Source organism: Ochotona curzoniae, unplaced genomic scaffold (assembly GCF_017591425.1).
Source record: "Ochotona curzoniae isolate NIBS_2020 unplaced genomic scaffold, NIBS_Ocur_1.0 contig_2321, whole genome shotgun sequence".
NCBI lineage: Eukaryota > Metazoa > Chordata > Mammalia > Lagomorpha > Ochotonidae > Ochotona > Ochotona curzoniae.
Window position 1 is genome coordinate 7,309,197 of NW_024465421.1, and position 16,018 is coordinate 7,325,214.

The 16,018-nt window shown below is 58.5% G+C and overlaps 2 protein-coding genes across 6 annotated transcripts; both read right to left on the bottom strand.

Annotated features, from left to right (window-relative positions):
• Window positions 1-2: 2 nt before the first annotated feature.
• On the bottom strand, window positions 3-11,117 carry SRRT (serrate, RNA effector molecule). Of its 4 annotated transcripts, none has more exons than XM_040972883.1 (20): window positions 10,918-11,117; window positions 10,019-10,158; window positions 6,099-6,227; window positions 5,754-5,900; window positions 5,440-5,628; window positions 3,514-3,683; window positions 3,235-3,419; window positions 3,027-3,125; window positions 2,826-2,943; window positions 2,541-2,698; window positions 2,313-2,374; window positions 2,160-2,238; window positions 1,890-2,078; window positions 1,510-1,683; window positions 1,271-1,424; window positions 974-1,167; window positions 678-834; window positions 477-566; window positions 267-372; window positions 3-176 (listed from the first exon to the last, which is right to left on the bottom strand). In XM_040972883.1, the coding sequence occupies exons 2-20, from the start codon at window positions 10,138-10,140 to the stop codon at window positions 101-103; spliced, it is 2,598 nt and encodes an 865-aa protein (XP_040828817.1). In that variant the 5' UTR covers window positions 10,141-10,158; window positions 10,918-11,117; the 3' UTR covers window positions 3-100. The 4 variants fall into 4 exon arrangements, with proteins under 4 accessions (XP_040828817.1, XP_040828815.1, XP_040828813.1 ...); XM_040972881.1 differs by having other exon boundaries at window positions 267-393; XM_040972879.1 differs by having other exon boundaries at window positions 267-393; window positions 477-578.
• Window positions 11,118-12,210: 1,093 nt separating this feature from the next.
• On the bottom strand, window positions 12,211-15,945 carry TRIP6 (thyroid hormone receptor interactor 6). 2 transcript variants are annotated; one of them, XM_040972887.1, is made up of 9 exons: window positions 15,716-15,945; window positions 15,398-15,540; window positions 15,175-15,300; window positions 14,573-14,953; window positions 14,304-14,397; window positions 14,052-14,221; window positions 12,801-12,979; window positions 12,597-12,717; window positions 12,211-12,474 (listed from the first exon to the last, which is right to left on the bottom strand). In XM_040972887.1, exons 1-9 carry the CDS (start codon window positions 15,822-15,824, stop codon window positions 12,343-12,345), a joined length of 1,455 nt encoding a protein of 484 aa, XP_040828821.1. In that variant the 5' UTR covers window positions 15,825-15,945; the 3' UTR covers window positions 12,211-12,342. The 2 variants fall into 2 exon arrangements, with proteins under 2 accessions (XP_040828821.1, XP_040828822.1); XM_040972888.1 differs by lacking the exon at window positions 14,573-14,953.
• Between the last annotated feature and the right edge of the window lie 73 nt (window positions 15,946-16,018).

The window sequence follows — 16,018 nt, forward strand, 5'->3', positions numbered from 1 at the left end:
GCCACCGTGGAAGTGCTTTATTGGTAGTTGGGCTGAATGTAAAAACGGGCTTGAGGCGTGGGGGCTGTGAGCATGGCAGCAGGGGAGTGAGAGCGTAAGTTCAGAAGAAGTCCACGTCGTCAGGGGCATCCAGGTCCCGGTACTCCACGATGGCCCGGGGGTCTCCTCGCACCATCCTGCGAAACACGGGGTGGACCAAGATGAAGTCAGGGGCCCAAGGGGTGCAGAGGCAAAGCGGCCACAGCAGCCGGCACATCTGGGCTCACCTGTTGCGAGGTTTTCCAGGATAACCTCCCTGGCCTCGGAAGGCATCATAGTTCCCTCGGCCAGCACCGTAAGGGGCGTGGGGGTATGGAGGGCCCCCTGTGGGAACTGCAGGGCGGACAGCACCAGCTGCGAAACACGAGAGCAGAGTGTTTTAACACCCAGTCCTTGCGGTACATCACAGCCTTCTCCCCCACACACACCATGCTTACCGCCGTAGCCCAGGATGGGGGGCCGGGGCTGCCCGTAGGGCATCAGGCCCTGTGGGGTCTGGTGTGGGTAGGGCAGTCCCGGAGTCAGGCCTGGGGGGAGTACAACACAGGGACAGGCACGTGAATTACTGCGGGGGGAGGGGCAGGTTACAGAAGGGACTCCTGAACAGCTAGGGCAGACCCTCACGGATCGTATCTTACTCTGGGCTGGGCCAGGTGGCTGGGCAGGCTTGATCTCAGGCAGAGCAGGGCGCTTGGCATCAGTGAGGAAATTGTTAAAGAATGCCACCTCCTTCTTCACTTCCTCAATTTTTTCTGCATGCTTGTTGAAGATGTGTTTACGCACAAACTCAGGGCCCTGAGTGGACAGGACAGGTTGGGACACGGCCAGTAACAGGGAACCCACCCCAGGGGGGTCTACACACCCCAGGCCTGCAGTAGGCTTTCTGCCTCTGCCCTCCCCACCCCCAGCATGCCAGTTCCAGAACATCCCAGACCTTGAATTTCTTGCCACTCAGAGGGCATAGCCACTTATCCTTGCCCAGTTCCTGGGTGTTGGAGGTGACAAACTTCTCCACTTCCTGTTCAGGGTCCTTACGGCCCATCTTCTGGGCCTCCTCCTCTGAGAGAGACTCGCGCACACTCAGCAGTGGGGTCAGCTTCTCCTCAAATGTCTTCTGCCATTCAAGCACTGGGGCAGGACAGAGGGACAGGCTGGGGAATGGAGCAGGGAGGGGAGGGGAGGACAGGACAGAGGGACAGGCTAGGGAATGGAGCAGCCAACTGGGGCTCACCTTCTCCATGGCTGATGCGGTTGGGCGGCATGGGTCCACGCACGTGGATGATGCCACAGCGATTGGGCATCTCGTCCTCATTGGGGTACTCACAGGTGTTATAATAATCCAGGGAGTGCACGATGCGCAAATAGAGGAGGAGTTTGTCCAAAACCTGACAGAATGGGAAGGCACAGGTTCCCCACTTTGGCCTGTGGCCCATGTCCCCACACCCTGTGCCCATCAGCTGTGGTAGGCACCTTGATCAGCTTCTCATCTCGCTCCACGTTGATCTCCGCAGGGTTCCCCTCCTTAGGAGGTTCCTCAGGAGGGGGTCCCCCACTGCTCCCCAGCAGCTCCTCTTCCTCTGCGCTCACTTCCTCAATCAGGTAGTCCGTGATATTCTTCAAGATGGGGTTCTGGGAAGGCAGGCTCTGGGAGAAAAGGCAGGGAAAGTGAGGCAGAGAAGGCCCTGCAGGGAACAAGGCTCCACTGATGCCCCTGTTCACTGACACCTGTCAGTGCTGCCCCTTTACACCAACACCAGTCTGTTCTAGCTGGTAGCTGGGGCGAGGGTGAGGAAGAGTGGGTATCAGGGTGAGAGGTCAGAGCAGCCCACAGTCCCACAGGTGTCACTGACTGCTGGCAGAGGAGTTGTCCCAGGCTCCGCGGCCCAGAGCTGGGTCCGGTCATCCAGCGTGTGGATCAGCTTGGCAGCCAGCTTGATGTCATTGCGCACGATCTGCTTGTGCTGGGTGATGCCGTTGATGTTGCGGACGCGCCGGGTCAGGTCTCTGTTCACACCAGGGCTCAGCTCACACTCCCGGAGCTGCAGGGGCAGGCAGTCAGTCCAACAACCATGAAGACCTCCCTCCCTGCCTGCCTGCCCGCTGGAGCGCTGAGCACTCACCCGGATGTTCTGCAGGTTCCAGCAGATCTCCTTGATGTTCACACTGCGGTCAAAGGTCACCCAGCCACGGCGGAAAAACCTACACCAGAGAGCTGCATGAGCCTGGGAGCCGGGCTTCACTCCACCTTCTCCACCAGGCGCCCCATCTCTCACCTCCTCTCCGGCTGGGGCTCCGACAGAGCCACACGCATAAAGCCAGGATATCTCTTACACAGCTGCAATAAGCAGAGGGACACAGCTCTGGCAGTGACTCAGGATTCCCTTCCTCTAACCCCCACAACACACCCCCGCGGATCAGCTATCCAGACCCAGCCACCAACCAAGGGTTCATAGACAGGGACCAGCCAGGGAGGGATCACGTGCCCACGCGTGCCCACTCACAGAGACAATCTCAGCCCGGGAGATGTTGGGCGCAATGTTGCGCATGAAGAGCGAGCAGGTCTTGTGCAGGGGCCGGGGCCTGCACTCCAGCCCCGTGGTGTCCTTGGCCTTTTCCCTCTCCTCCTCTTTGGGCTTGTCCTTTTCCTTCAGGGCTTCCTCTGCGGGAAGGAAGGGTGAGCGGGCGGGGGAAGGAGACTTGCACTGACCCCCCTCCCCACACACATATACAAACACACAGGTCTCCAGCCTCTCCCCTCCCACACGGGGCAGCGGGAAGGAGCCTACCAGCTTCTTCCTTCTCCTCTTCTGCCTGGCCACTCTCGGACTCGGACTCAGACTCGGATGCGCTGCCCTCATCCAGGCTGTCGTCCCCACTGTGCTTACGGTTCCGCTTCTTGCTGCTCTGTGATCGCCACAGCAGAGGGGATGCGTCAGAGGGCAGGAGTCCCGCCCCAGGGCCGCCCGAGCCAGCAGCGCACACCTCACCTTTTTGGCATCCTTCTCTAGGTCATCTTTCTTCTCATCCTTGTCACCTTCACCCTCAGGATTCTTCGCTTTGTCATCATTACAGCTGTCATCTTCTGCCTACAAGCAGAGGATACAGGGTGTCCACTGTCCCTACTGTCCCTTCACCTTCTACCAGCACCTGGGCCTGGGGTCACCGTGCCCTCCTCCCTCCTAGGCCCAGGCAGACCTGTTTGCCATCATCTTTCTTGTCCTCTTTATCTGCGGCCTTGCGCTCACCATCCGCAACGACAGGCCCCGTGCGGCCCTCTTCTTTCCTGTTGGCCTCCCCCGGCTTCCCCGCCTGCTCCTCCTCCTCCTCCTGCTCCAGGATGCGCAGGTCATTCTCTGTGCCGCCTTCCATCTTAATCACAGCTGCGTCAAAGCAAAGGCCCTAGCTTCAGCCCACCAGCTGGCACCTCCTAGCAGACGCGACCCACCAGATACTGCCCACTCCCCAAGCACACACCTGCGTCCAGCATCTTGACAATGGCGTCGGCTTTGTCTATGTCTAGGAGGAGGTTATCAAACCAGCCGCTCTCCATGAGGGACAAGAATACCTTCAGCCTGTTCTGCAGGGCCCCCCGGGCCTCTTGCCGACGCTTCCCCACCTCATCAGGATGATACTTAGAGCGAAACCTGGGAGGCAGGGAAGGGGCAGGAGGACGACAGTCAGCGGAGGCCAGGGCCTGGGAGTGGGGAGGGGCCCAGGAAAGTCAGGGCGCAACCCCCATCCTCTCCCACCCACAAAGGTCATAAAAGCCAAGAGGGTAGGGTAGGAGGCACCCTTGAACCACCCAGCACCCCAGAGGGGCCCCAGAGGCCGTGCTCTGCCAACATCTGGGGGAGAAGCAGCAGCTGAGAGTTTTGGTTCCAGACCAGTGGCTGCAGGGGCAGCTCACCACGACTGCCTCCAGGAAACTAACTATGCATTTAGGCTAGTTCCCCATGCTACCAGAGGAACACCAAGGCAACGGCAGGCCCCAAGGAACCTCCCTCTCCTCACCAGCCCCAAACAGTTGTCGTTAACGAACTGCTCCCACTGATTCCCTCCACCCCTAGGTGGGAGACAGGAGGAGGCCTCCAGTGTACCGGGCAGCGTTAAGTCCAAAGGAGGGATACCCTTCTCCCCCCTTGGGAAGAGGCAAGATGGTGAAGGGACAGAGAGGCCAAAGGGAGAGACTCAAGTCCCCTCATAGTCACAGGTGCTGGAGAAGGAGAGAGAGACAGATGGAGAGGGAGGGAGAGCGCTCAGAGCTGGAGGGGCAGGTAGAACATGAAAAATAAAACACTTCCAAAAGGACAATGGGGGAGGGGGACCAGAAGAAAGCAGGAATAGGAAATAAAGAGGGGAAATTGACAGAAAGTTCCAGAAATAGAAAACAAAGGGAACAACTAAAGACCAAACTGGAGGGGTGGGGAAAGGAACCAAAAAGCAGAAAAGAAGAGGGTGTTAGGCAGGGAGCCAGAGTAGAGCCAGAGAGAATGACAGGAACAGCAGAGACAGAGACAGGGCCTTCCGCGCGGCCACAGGGACAGCGACAGGACAGAAGCACAAGGCGAGTGGAAGGAAGGGAAGCTGCAGGCGTCGCCTCCAGGGTCTTTACCTTGGCTGCTTGGTCAAACAGAGCTCAAGATTTAACTAGCGGTGCCCAGGGCCCATGCTGGCTGGCTCCTGGCTGGGGCGCCCGGCCCAATGCCCCCCCTGCGGGACTCCGAGGGGGGGCCCTGCCTGACTGACTGCCTGAGCAATCACATTCAGCTAAGCCGCTGCATTGTGCACAGCGGTGCCCTGCCTGTCTGCCTGGCCGGGGCAGCGCGGCTCAGCCCGGGGGCTCATGTATGGGCTGGGCATGGTGGGGGTGGAGGTGGGTTTGCTCCGAGCTCCGACGATGAGCGGGTGTAGTTCCCAGTTCTGGCTCTTTTCAAGGAGGAGGAGCAGAAAGAGGATGAGGAGTAGGAGGAGCAGGAAGGGGGGAAAAGATGGTTGATTAAAATTAAAACATCCACAAAAAGGAAAAAAATTAATTATTTTTCTCTCAAACGACCCTGCGATCTTTGCTTTTCTTGCTGGATTCATTCGTCGTGTTTGGGAAGATGCCACAGCCACACAGGGTTCCTGACGATCAGGGAGGACAATGACCCGACAGCAGCAGGTGCGCAGCAGCCTGCCCACTGCCCCCAGGGGCTCTGGCCGGCTGCCTGGAGGTGCCCGCTCACTGAGGCCAGTGGGAGAGGGAGAGGGTGGAAGGCCGTGGCAGACATGGAAGGAGGAGACCCATCAGCCAACGCTGTCCCCTTCCCCTCCCCCACCCTGCAGGTTGGGGATCAAGGGACATGGGGAGAGGCCAGGGGGAGCATGCCAGGGAAAAGGTGGCAGGGCAGGGGCACTCACCACTCCTCGTCCTTGTGGGCCAGGAAGAAGTCCTGCATCTGCTGCCGCCGGAAGTCCAGCTTGTAGTCATTATAGCGCTTTACAGCCTCAGTCTCATCCACAGAGTCATCCAGCGATAACAGGAACTCTTTGAAAGTTTTCATCACGGGCGGTGGCACACCCAGATCGATCTCCGCAATGCTGCCCAGCCTGGGGGCCAGCAGGGCATCTTGGATGGGGGAAAGGGAGTGGGGGCACCGAGGTAGCTGCTACCCCTTCCTTTGCCCACCAAGGACATCCCACCTCCTTCAGCCTGTAGCCCCGGGACTTTTTACCTGGCCTGGATCGGCAGCACGTGGTGTTGCATGATGTGGACGTCTGGGTGGCCCCAGGGCTGAGGGGGGCCATAAGTTGGGCCCCCACCGCCCCCAGCGTAGGGCATCTCATAACCACTGTGGTATGGGTCAGAGCTGTGCTCATCCCTGAGAGTGAGGGACACCAAAGTCAGACAGGCAGCCAGCATACAGGGAGGGTGCACCCGGAAGCTCAGCTCTCACCCAGGGCTCAAGGGAACACAGAAACCATCAGGGGAAGGGCTGTGCGGGAAGAGCCAATGCCACTTTCAGGGAGGCCCAGGTGGCAGGCAGGCTAAGAGAGAGGAGAGAAACTCGTCATCTCACCAATCTCGCCTCATGCGCTTCTGTGGGGGACTGAGCTCATGGCGGGGAGGAGAGAAGCGCTCTCGCCGGTTCCGGTCATAGTCCCGATACTCGCCCCGACTGCGGCGCTCCCGGCCCCGGTCCCAGTCTCTGGGTGAGAACAAGTACCCATAAGCCAAGGCCACACCCCTGGCAGCCCCTCTTGCCCAAAAATTATACACCCAGAAAAGCACCTCTCTGCTACCACTCACAGACAGCTGCCAGCCAAGCTGGCACTAACAACCCCAGCAGAGTCCCCCCTCACCTTCAATTCACCCAGCCCCTCCTCTTTGCAGCCCAGTCCCACCACCTGCTCCTCTACCCAGCATGAGCCTCACCCTAATCCTGCACCATCCTCTTAAGCCCCACCTCACAGCCGGTCACAGAACAATCTTCCCCGCCTTCCTCAGCCTCTGCTCCCATCCCTGCCCATTCTCCTGGAACCAGGTTTTTGTAAGCTGCAGAAACTGCTTCCTGAGGCTGCCTCCCCTTAGACACCAGTTTTGAGTCCTGGCCACTCCACTTCCCATCCAGCTCCCTGTTGATGCACCTGGGAAAGCAAAACAGCATGGTCCAAGTGCTTGGGTCCCAGCACCCCAAACACCCCAAAGGAGCTCCAAGACCCTGGCTTTTGGCTCTAGTTGCTACATCCATTTGAGGGTAAATCAGCAGATGGAAGACCTAACTCCACCTTTCAAACAAATACTTAAAAATTAGGCAGCGTGGCCTAGCGGCTAAAGTCCTTGCCTTGAACGCGCCAGGATCCCATATGGGCGCCGGTTCTAATCCCGGCAGCCCCACTTCCCATCCAGCTCCCTGCTGGTGGCCTGGGAAAGCAGTCAAGGATGGCCCAAGGCTTTGGGACCCTGCACCCGTGTAGGATACCCGGAAGAAGTTCCTGGATCCTGGCTTCGGATCGACATAGCATCGGCCGTTGTACTCACTTGGGGAGTGAATCACTGGACAGAAGATCTTCCTCTCTGTCTCTCCACCTCTCTGTACATCTGACTTTCCAATAAATAAATCTTTAAAAAAAGAATTCTGCTTTCTGTTATTTTAGCCTTTACTCATCTTAACAACAAACTCTTCCAGCCCAGTGGTTTTCAAACTCTTTTGTCTCTGAAACTGTCAAAGCCACAGAACTTCTGCTCATATCCTGCAATGGTCACTGCCTTCAGAAGCAAACAGAACTTGAACACCTGGTCATTTTGTTCCTACAAGAAAAAACCTAACTTTCCCATACAATCTTAGTAAAATTTTTTTAAAAAGTGGCACTTTGCTTTTTCTATTTTTACAAATTTCTTCAAGAACAGCTTCACAGACCTGTCTTCCATGTTCACTCTGTGTGCTGTTTTGCTCGAAAACATGGAGACAACGTGGCCTCACACCAGTGTGTGACTGGAACCTAGGAAGATGCCACTCTGGCAGGGCATCCCACGAGCTCACACAGGACTCAGGGCACAGTGGGCAGCCAGCTGCCCTTGCTGTAGGCTGGCATTCATGGGTGACACCTGGCTGGGGTCTAGAGAGATTGACCACAGGGCATACAGGGCCTCAGACCTGAGGTTGGGGAGCCAACTCCCTCCACCAGTGCCCCCTTTCTGGCCCTTGGGCTTTCCCCCCAAACTTAAAGGCCTCCAGCCCACACACACCTAGCTGTGAGCACTTACCCTGGGCAACTGGTAAACCCCCGTTTCAGCTATCAGCTAGATGACCCTAACATGCACCCCAAAAGTCAACAGCAGCACACCACCCTTGGTGGCCCCATCTTGGCCCATGCAGGTGTCCTGACCTCACCTCCCAAGCCTGCAGGTGTGGGGAAGCTGGCCAGCCCACACTGGCAGTTCCCAAATCTTTGGTTTTCACCAGAAGCTTCACTTGCCACCGCTCCTTAAGAAAAATGTCTGCCGCAATGGGATGCTGGACTGTCTGACTTTGTACCAGCAATGCTGGGATGCACTTAAATAAGAGACTGATGGAATTATGATTCCTTATGAAGGATTATACCACTGTAGTAAAATGGGGAAAATCTGTTGGGGGAGTGGAAGCTTGGGGGGTAAATCCCAGTCTATATGAAATTGTACAACATAATTCAAAAATTCAAAGTAAAAAAATTAGTTAATTAAAAAAAAAAAAGAAAATGTCTACTGGATGTCTGAGCACCTACCACGACACAGTCACACAGGTCAGAATGGCATCTCCTGGGCAAAACAGCCATGGGTTCAGCTGGCAATTGAGCTTTTTCCTCGTACCTCCCTGGCCAAGGGTCAAGTCCACCTTACCCACTAAGTGACACTGGCCTTTTTTTTAAACTCTGTGGTCTTTGCGTTAAGGCATCAGCGTTCTTACCCACCACTACTTACAGCACCATCAGAGACAGCTTAGCCTTACCAAAGTAACTTCATAGACTTATTCAATTACTTCCAGTTCTTTGAAAGGCAGACAGACCTAGACTATCTGTCTGCTGGGTCACTCCCCTAATGTCTGGGCCAGGCAGCAGGAAGCCAGGAACTCCATCTCATGAAGGTGACAGGGACCAAAGCACTGAACCATCCCTGCTGCCTCCCAAAGTGTGCACTAGTGGGAACTTGGGACAAGCAGCAGAGCTGAGGCTCCCAACACCAGGACACAGAGCACACGCACCCCAAATGCACTCCCTTGAGTCATTAGAACCGCACAGACACCTCCCTCCATACTGGTCTATGGGCCCACTGTGAACCACTGCTCCCACCACACTGGAGCCTGCGCTCTCCCCTGCACCCACGCTGGGTCCACAGCTCCAAGGTGCTCGCCTCACCCACTCACCTTTACCGGTGAGGCCCAGGGTCCCTTCCCGGTAGCTCACCTGACGCCACACCACTCTGTCCCTGAGAGCTTCGCAACAAGGTCCTACAAGCGCACACTTGCACCATATCCCCAGGGTACTCGTGCTCCCCAGCTGCACTCCTGTCAGCTCCCCAGAGCAATAATCCCACCACTTCTGGCTTCAGAATTCAGGATCCCTTCTTTCCTAGAGAACACCACACCTCAGCTGCTCTGCTTCTGACTCAGCGCCCAGCCAAGGCTCTTGGGAAAGCAGAGCAGGGTGGCCCTAGCATCTGAACCCCGCTCCCCACGGAGGGGACCCAGGTTGGAGTTTCAAGCTCCTGCTTCAGTACAGCCCCGCCCTGGCCATTTCACTCATTTGAGGAGTTTACCAGCAGATGAAAAAAGCCTTCTCTGTCCATCTGCCTTTCAAAGAAGCATCTTAAAGGAAGAAAAAAAAGTGAATGAATGACTACACCAAGGAAACCAAGGTGCCAGGTGGTGTCCACAGTCACCAAAGGCACAACCTGAGTGACCCACAGACCCGCTTGTCCGTTTTACTTTTAGACAGACCAACTCGTTAATTTCCTTGGCAGTGCCAGAGAAAGACAGAGATCCCCATCTGCCAGCTCACTCACCAAATGGCTGCCACCCCTAAGGCTGAGCTACAAGTCCATCTGTGCCTCCCCGGGGGCGTCTCCTACAAGACCTCGTCACCACTCACTGGGCCTTCCCAAGCACACCAGCAGGAAGCTGGAGCAGGAGTGGAACTGCCAAAACAGAACAGGCACCAGCGGGGTATGCAGCCATGCCAAGCGGCAGTTCATCTCCACAGATCCACACCGTATCCCACCTTCTCCCCCCATACAACCTCCTTTAGGCATAACTTAGCCAGGGTAAAACAACACCACAAGCAGGCTTGCTTGGACCAGCACCCATAGCGCTTTCAGCACCCTGGGCCTTCCTCCCCAGACCCCTCTTGCCTTTACCCTTACGACAGGAGCAACACACAGTCCGGAACCTACAGGAATACGGTCGGCATCCACGGGTGGGGAGGCAGCGCAACCCAGGGCCCCAATGCGCAAAGGGATCCTCACCTGTCGTTCCAGTCGTCCCCACGCCGCCTCTCATCTCTCTCCCGCGAACGGTCGTAGTCGCTCCGCTCCCTTCTAAACTTGTCTCTGCGTCTGCGGTCATACTCGTCATCACTGTCCCCCATGGCGCGGTCCAAGAAGGCCTGGGGCCCAGGGAAGAGAGGCAGTCGGGAGTCCTTGCTGGCAAAGGACAAGCCCAGGGAGTGAGGGAGCCACCCACCCCCTAGCTGGCCATCACCAGCATGGGGACGCCCCCGACCCCGCGGATCCGGCCTCCTCGCCTGCCTGTCCCCACCAAGAGCAGTCACGGCAAGCAGGTGGACACCCCTTACACTGCCACTCACCAGCACCTAACCCGCCACTTTTGACAAGGCCTCCTCTCTCGCCTGCTCCCTAACTGGCACTCCTAGGCCCCTTGCACGCCATGGGCAGCAGGTGGACACTCCCTTACACTGCCACCCACCGACACACACCCCGATTATGCGCCATCACCAGCAGGTAGGCGCGCCCCTACCCCGCCTCCTTCCCGACCACCCCCCAAGGCAGCCATGGGGAGCAGGCGGGCGCCCCCACCCCGCCTCCTTGCCGACCACCCCCCAAGGCAGCCACTGGGGGACCAGGTGAGCGCCCCCACCCCGCCTCCTTCCCGACCACCCCCCCCCAAGGCAGCCACGGGGACCAGGTGAGTGCCCCCACCCCGCCTCCTTCCCGACCACCCCCCCCACGCAGCCATTGGGGGACCAGGTGGGCGCCCCCACCCCGCCTCCTTCCCGACCACCCCCCAAGGCAGCCATGGGGAGCAGGCGGGCGCCCCCACCCCGCCTCCTTGCCGACCACCCCCCAAGGCAGCCATGGGGAGCAGGCGGGCGCCCCCCGGCTGCAGCGCCGCGCCCCTCCCCCACCTGGCAGCGCTGGCGACCGTTGGGCGCGCGTTCAGGCAGGCTAATCTTCCGGTCCACCCGGGCGCGCGACGAGGGTGAGAAGCTTGCGGGGCCACGGGGAACGGGGGGTGGAAGGAAAGAGGATCTCCCAAGCCAGCGGCCCCGAAGCAGAAGGGCGAGGGGCAGTGGAGCGGCCAAGAAAAGGCGCGCACGCGCGCGGCACGCCAACCGCCGCCGCCGCCTCGCTCGCGCGTGCGCGGCCCCGACACACAGGGGCCGCCCCGAGCCGAGCGAGGGCTGACGGGAAGGGGCGGGCCTCGGAAGTCTCGCGCGCTTCCCTAGGAATCAGGGACGACGGAAGCCGCGCGGGGCCCCGCGAAGGCTTTGGGCTGGGCAAGAGGGTCGCTGCTCCAGGGAGTCTCCGGGATCTGCGCCATTTCCCTCCCAGCCCAGGACGCCTCCTCAGCTGGGTCGGGATGGGGAGAGTGGTGTCAGCCCCCTCATAGCGGTTAGGGACTAGGACCGACCGAAGCGACCATTTTAAACTGTCTCCTCCCACCATTTTCTGTTCCCATAGAAAAAAAAAAACCCAGCTTGGATAGAGACCCCAGTGTGAGCTCCCAGGAAAACCCACGGTTCTCAGGGTGCGAGTCTCAGCTCCTGAACAACCCTTACACGAGATGGGCTGTAGGTCCCATAAGTGACCCTTAAGGACCCGAGGTACAGGCGCGTGGGACAATCTGGCCTGACCCACCCTGTACAGCCTCTTCGTGACTTCAATGTGAGCATACCTCCCATCACTGCAAGGATAGGAGTTGCAATAATAATAATGATGATGATTTTTAAAATCTGCACCAGAGCTAAAAGCACCCAGCTCTGGAACCCTGTGCCATCAATTTGGAATCTCCCCCAGCCCACTTGTTCACAACTCTGGCGTTAAAAAAAAAAAAAAATTACAAGGCCTGACACAGTAGCCTAGTGGCTAAAGTCCTTGCCTTGCATGTGCTGGGATCCTATATGGGCGCCAGTTCTAATCCCAGTGGCCCCACTTCCCAACCAGCTCCCTGCTTATGGCCTGGGAAAGCCTTGGAACCCTGCACCCATGTGGGAGACCCAGAAGCAGCTCCTGGCTCCTGGCTTTGGATCAGCTCAGCTCTGGCCGTTGCGGCCACTTGGGGAGTAAACCAGCAGGTAGAAGATCTTCCTCTCTGTACATGTGACTTTGCATATATATATATATATATACACATTAGAAACAATAGGTGTGCTTGTGTTGTGGCCACTGGGACAATCAGACAAGACTTGTAACCTGTGGAATGCTCAGGGGTTATTATTTCACCAAGAAGGAGACATTTGGTAACAAAATTGCAAAGGCAGATGCCAGGGCTGGCAAGGTCAGGGACTGGGAAGGCGGCAGGCAGCACGTGCGCTGCCCACCAGGGAGTCTCAGCAGTCAGTGGTGACGGTAGCAGAGAGTTCCTGGATGCGCCAGGCGCTGCAGGCCTTGCACAAGATATGCCCATCCAGTGGGTAGCAGCCCTGGCACTCGCCCTCCGAGGACAGCAGCAGGCCACACTCCTGTTGGCAAGGAAACAACAGCTTTCCCAGCAGCTCCCTCCCACCCTATACCCCCAGTCCCCCAGCTCTTCCCCCTGTAGCCTAGACTGTCAATTCCTTAACTGTCACCCAGGCCCCCTGACCTCGCACTTGTAGCAACCGATATGAAAACTGCGGTCCAGGGCAACGATCCTCACGGTCTCCTCCTGGCCCGGCTCAGGCATGATGGCCCCGCCACACACAGAGCACCGGGGTGCAAACTTCCTGGGTATGGGAGAGAACCAAGGGATGGTGGGAAGCAGGAGGGGATTGGGGGATAAGAGGTGGGGGAGAGGAGGGGTCCCCACCTGTGGAAGTCTTCAATGCAGTGGATTTGGCTGGTAGCGTCCACTGTGAAGGGGACGCCGTCTAGGCCGCGGTGGCAGACCACACAGGTGAAGCAGCCAGGATGGTAGGCCTTCCCCATGGCCCGCAGGATCCGGTCCAGGATGGGCTGGGAGCATGTGGAACATTTCTCCAGGGTGGCCTGGTGTGTGGGACAGCCAGGAAGGTCAGGGGGAGGCAGGAGGCACTAGTTCTTCCTCCAGACAATTTGCTTTTAGTTGGGGTTCTTTTTTTTTTTTTTTCAGATTCTATTATTATTACTATTATTGGAAAGTCAGATTTACAGAGAAAAGGAGAGACAAAGAGATAGATCCTTCATCTGCTGGTTCATTCCCCAAATGGCCACACAGGCCAGAGCTGAACCAACCCAAAGCCAGGAGTCAGGAGCTTCTTTGGTGTATCCCATGCAAGTGCAGGGTCCCAAGACTTTGGGCTATCCTCCGCTGCTTTCCCAGGCCACAAGCAGGGAGCTGGATGGAAAAGGAATAGCAGCAGCCAGGACATGAACTGGCTCCCAATATGGGATCCTGGCACTTGCAGGCGGAGGACTGGCTAACTGAGCCATCGCTAAGCCCCACTCCTCATCCCCCACCCAGGGCTGTTTTCTGTAGCAGCCTCCCTAGGACTTGGTGGGAGGTGGAACTGAACCAATCTGAGTCCAGTTCCCTGAACATCAACATCCTGTTAGTCCGTAATCAGGAGTAATATCTGGTTTTGCTGGGGTGGTGTTGCCATGGTACCCACTCCCTTAAGAGACTGTTTGAGACACCTGCATCCCATGTCAGAAAGACTTCCAGTCAAGCTCCTGAGCACCCAGGTGGGTAGCAGGGATGGTGCCACCCACATGAGAACCCTGGATGTAGTGCCAGGCTCCTGGCTTCGATATAGCCCAGCCCCACTAGCCTGTCCCACACGTGTTGGGGGAGTGAACCAGCAGGAGCAATATCTGTCTGTGTGCCTTGCAAATTCATATAACAATGACTTTCAAGAAAATCCCTTCTATGAACGGTGAGCCTTCCCTCCAGCACTCGGCTCCTCTGCGAATGTTTCCATTCACCTTCTCTGCGAATGTTTCCATTCACCTTCTCCATGAAACTCCCCCCCCCACCACCCTCCCCTCCTTCATTCCTCTTCTGGCCTTGGACATCTGGCTTCCACCTTGCAGGAAGCTCCCCTGCCTCCTGCCACAGTCCCCGCCAGCCGCAGCCACTCACCACATAGCAGCTCTCACAGTACGCCCTCCTGTCAACAGCATAGAAATGCTGGCCCCGGAGCTGGGCCCGGCAAGTGGAGCACACGAAGCACCCCACATGGAAGACACGGTCCAGGGCCACGACCCCAGCACCATCCCCAACCACGTCTTCTCCACAGCCACCACATCGGCCTGGGCGCAGGGAAGGACAGGGTCACAGCCTGCCACAGACCTGGGCTGGCCAGCCTCCCTCCCGCTCCACACAGACACCCACCAAAGTACTCGCCGCTGGGCGGGTGGCTCATGTCCTGCACCAGCTTCTTGGTCAGTCGCTCCAGTTCCTCCTCAGGAGGCTGGCTCAGGGGCACCTGAGAGGTGGGCAGCATGGGGCTCAGTTCCCCCAGGCATCCAGCCTGCTCGAACCCCTTTCCTGCTCCACACCCCAGGTCTTTCTCAGGGTCTGCTCTCAAACCAGGATCTTTAGCATTCCTCCTCTCACTCTCAGTTTAGGAAGCCCCTACATGTTAACACCCAGGGGCTCACCTGTGGCCCATGTCCGCCTCCTCTTCCTCCTCCTGCAGGACCAGACACCCCAACAGCGTCTTCTTTCCCCCCCGGCCCTGGCCCACGGTGGCTCCGGTAGCCAACTCCCCAGACATCACCTCGGCCTGTGAGAGGCAAGTGGGGGCCAGGAAGGGGCCCAGAGGCCTGCGAAGCTCCCCGCCTGGGAGGGCCACAGCCTCTCACGGGCTGGGCCACCTTCACCTGCACCGGGAAGGCTGGGCCAGCTGGGGTGCTGGCTGTAGCATAAGAGGCTGGGGTGGGGCCCCCATAGGGGGACGCTGGCAGTGGAAGGGGTACGCTCCCTCCATTGGGTTTCAGGGAGCCAGAGCGGTAGGAAGAGGGCTGAGCGGCCTCGTAAGCCTGGAGAGAAACAGATCGATCAGAAGCAATGAGCAAAGCCCAAGTCAGGAGCGACCCCATACCTGGGGAAAGTCACCTGACCCCCACCTTGGTGGGTGATGAGTGAGTCCCATGGAGCAGAGGTGGTAGGGGCAGGTGGAGGGAAAAGGGAAGGGGAACTGGCGCCCGGTCCCAGGCTGGGGTCGAGGCAGGGGAGACAGGAGCAAAACATGGGAAGTCACCTGTCGGTCAGGCCTCCGCACAGGGTGTCCCCGGCCCCCATCGAGCTCGGCCAGCATGCTGGTCAGCGAATCAATCTCAGCATCCAGACTTCCTGGGCGCAGCGCCCCCCTTTCTGGGGGGAGGCCCTGGAGAAGGAGCCAAAACCAGGAGGAGGCATATCAGGAAGCCATCTCCCAGGGTTCCCCCCTGCACCACACCACACCCCAACACCGCCATTCTCACCTGCGGACGCTGGGGTGCTGCATGGGACCCCACCCAGGCCGGGCCCCAGTCCTCCCGGCCCCGGTCCTCGCGACCCCCTGGGGACTGGTAACACTGGTCAGACGGGAGGGGGCAAAAATTGACCCTGGGGTGGGTCTGGAGTGCTGGGGTGGGGGGGAGAGAGACCAGAGGTGGGGACGAGGCTGGAGAGGGCCATTCCGCTCCTCCACCCCCTCACCTGGGTGGGAGGTAAGGGGCTGCAGGAGCAGACTGGGAGGGGCCCCGAGGTGGGCACCCCTCCGCCCCAGCCCTGCCCCGCTGCAAATGCGCCTGCCTTACCTGTTCCGTGGGCGGGTGGCAGCCCAGGGGCGCCCCGGGAGAGCGCCCTCCCTTGAAGGGCTCTGGTGGTCTCTGGCTGCTTTGGGGGGAGCCAGGTGGGCCCCGACATGGTCTGGATTGGAGGAGCCTATGGCCTAGGCCACCTCTTCCGTCCAAGGCCTGGTATGGGACTCCAAGAAAGAAACTTTTTCTGCTTTTTTTTTTTCCCTTCCTCCCCAATTTTGGGGACGGCCACGCCCCCGGTGACGTCACTGCATTCCGGGGGAGGGTCACGTGGGCCCCGAGGCCCTCTCTGCGGCCCCT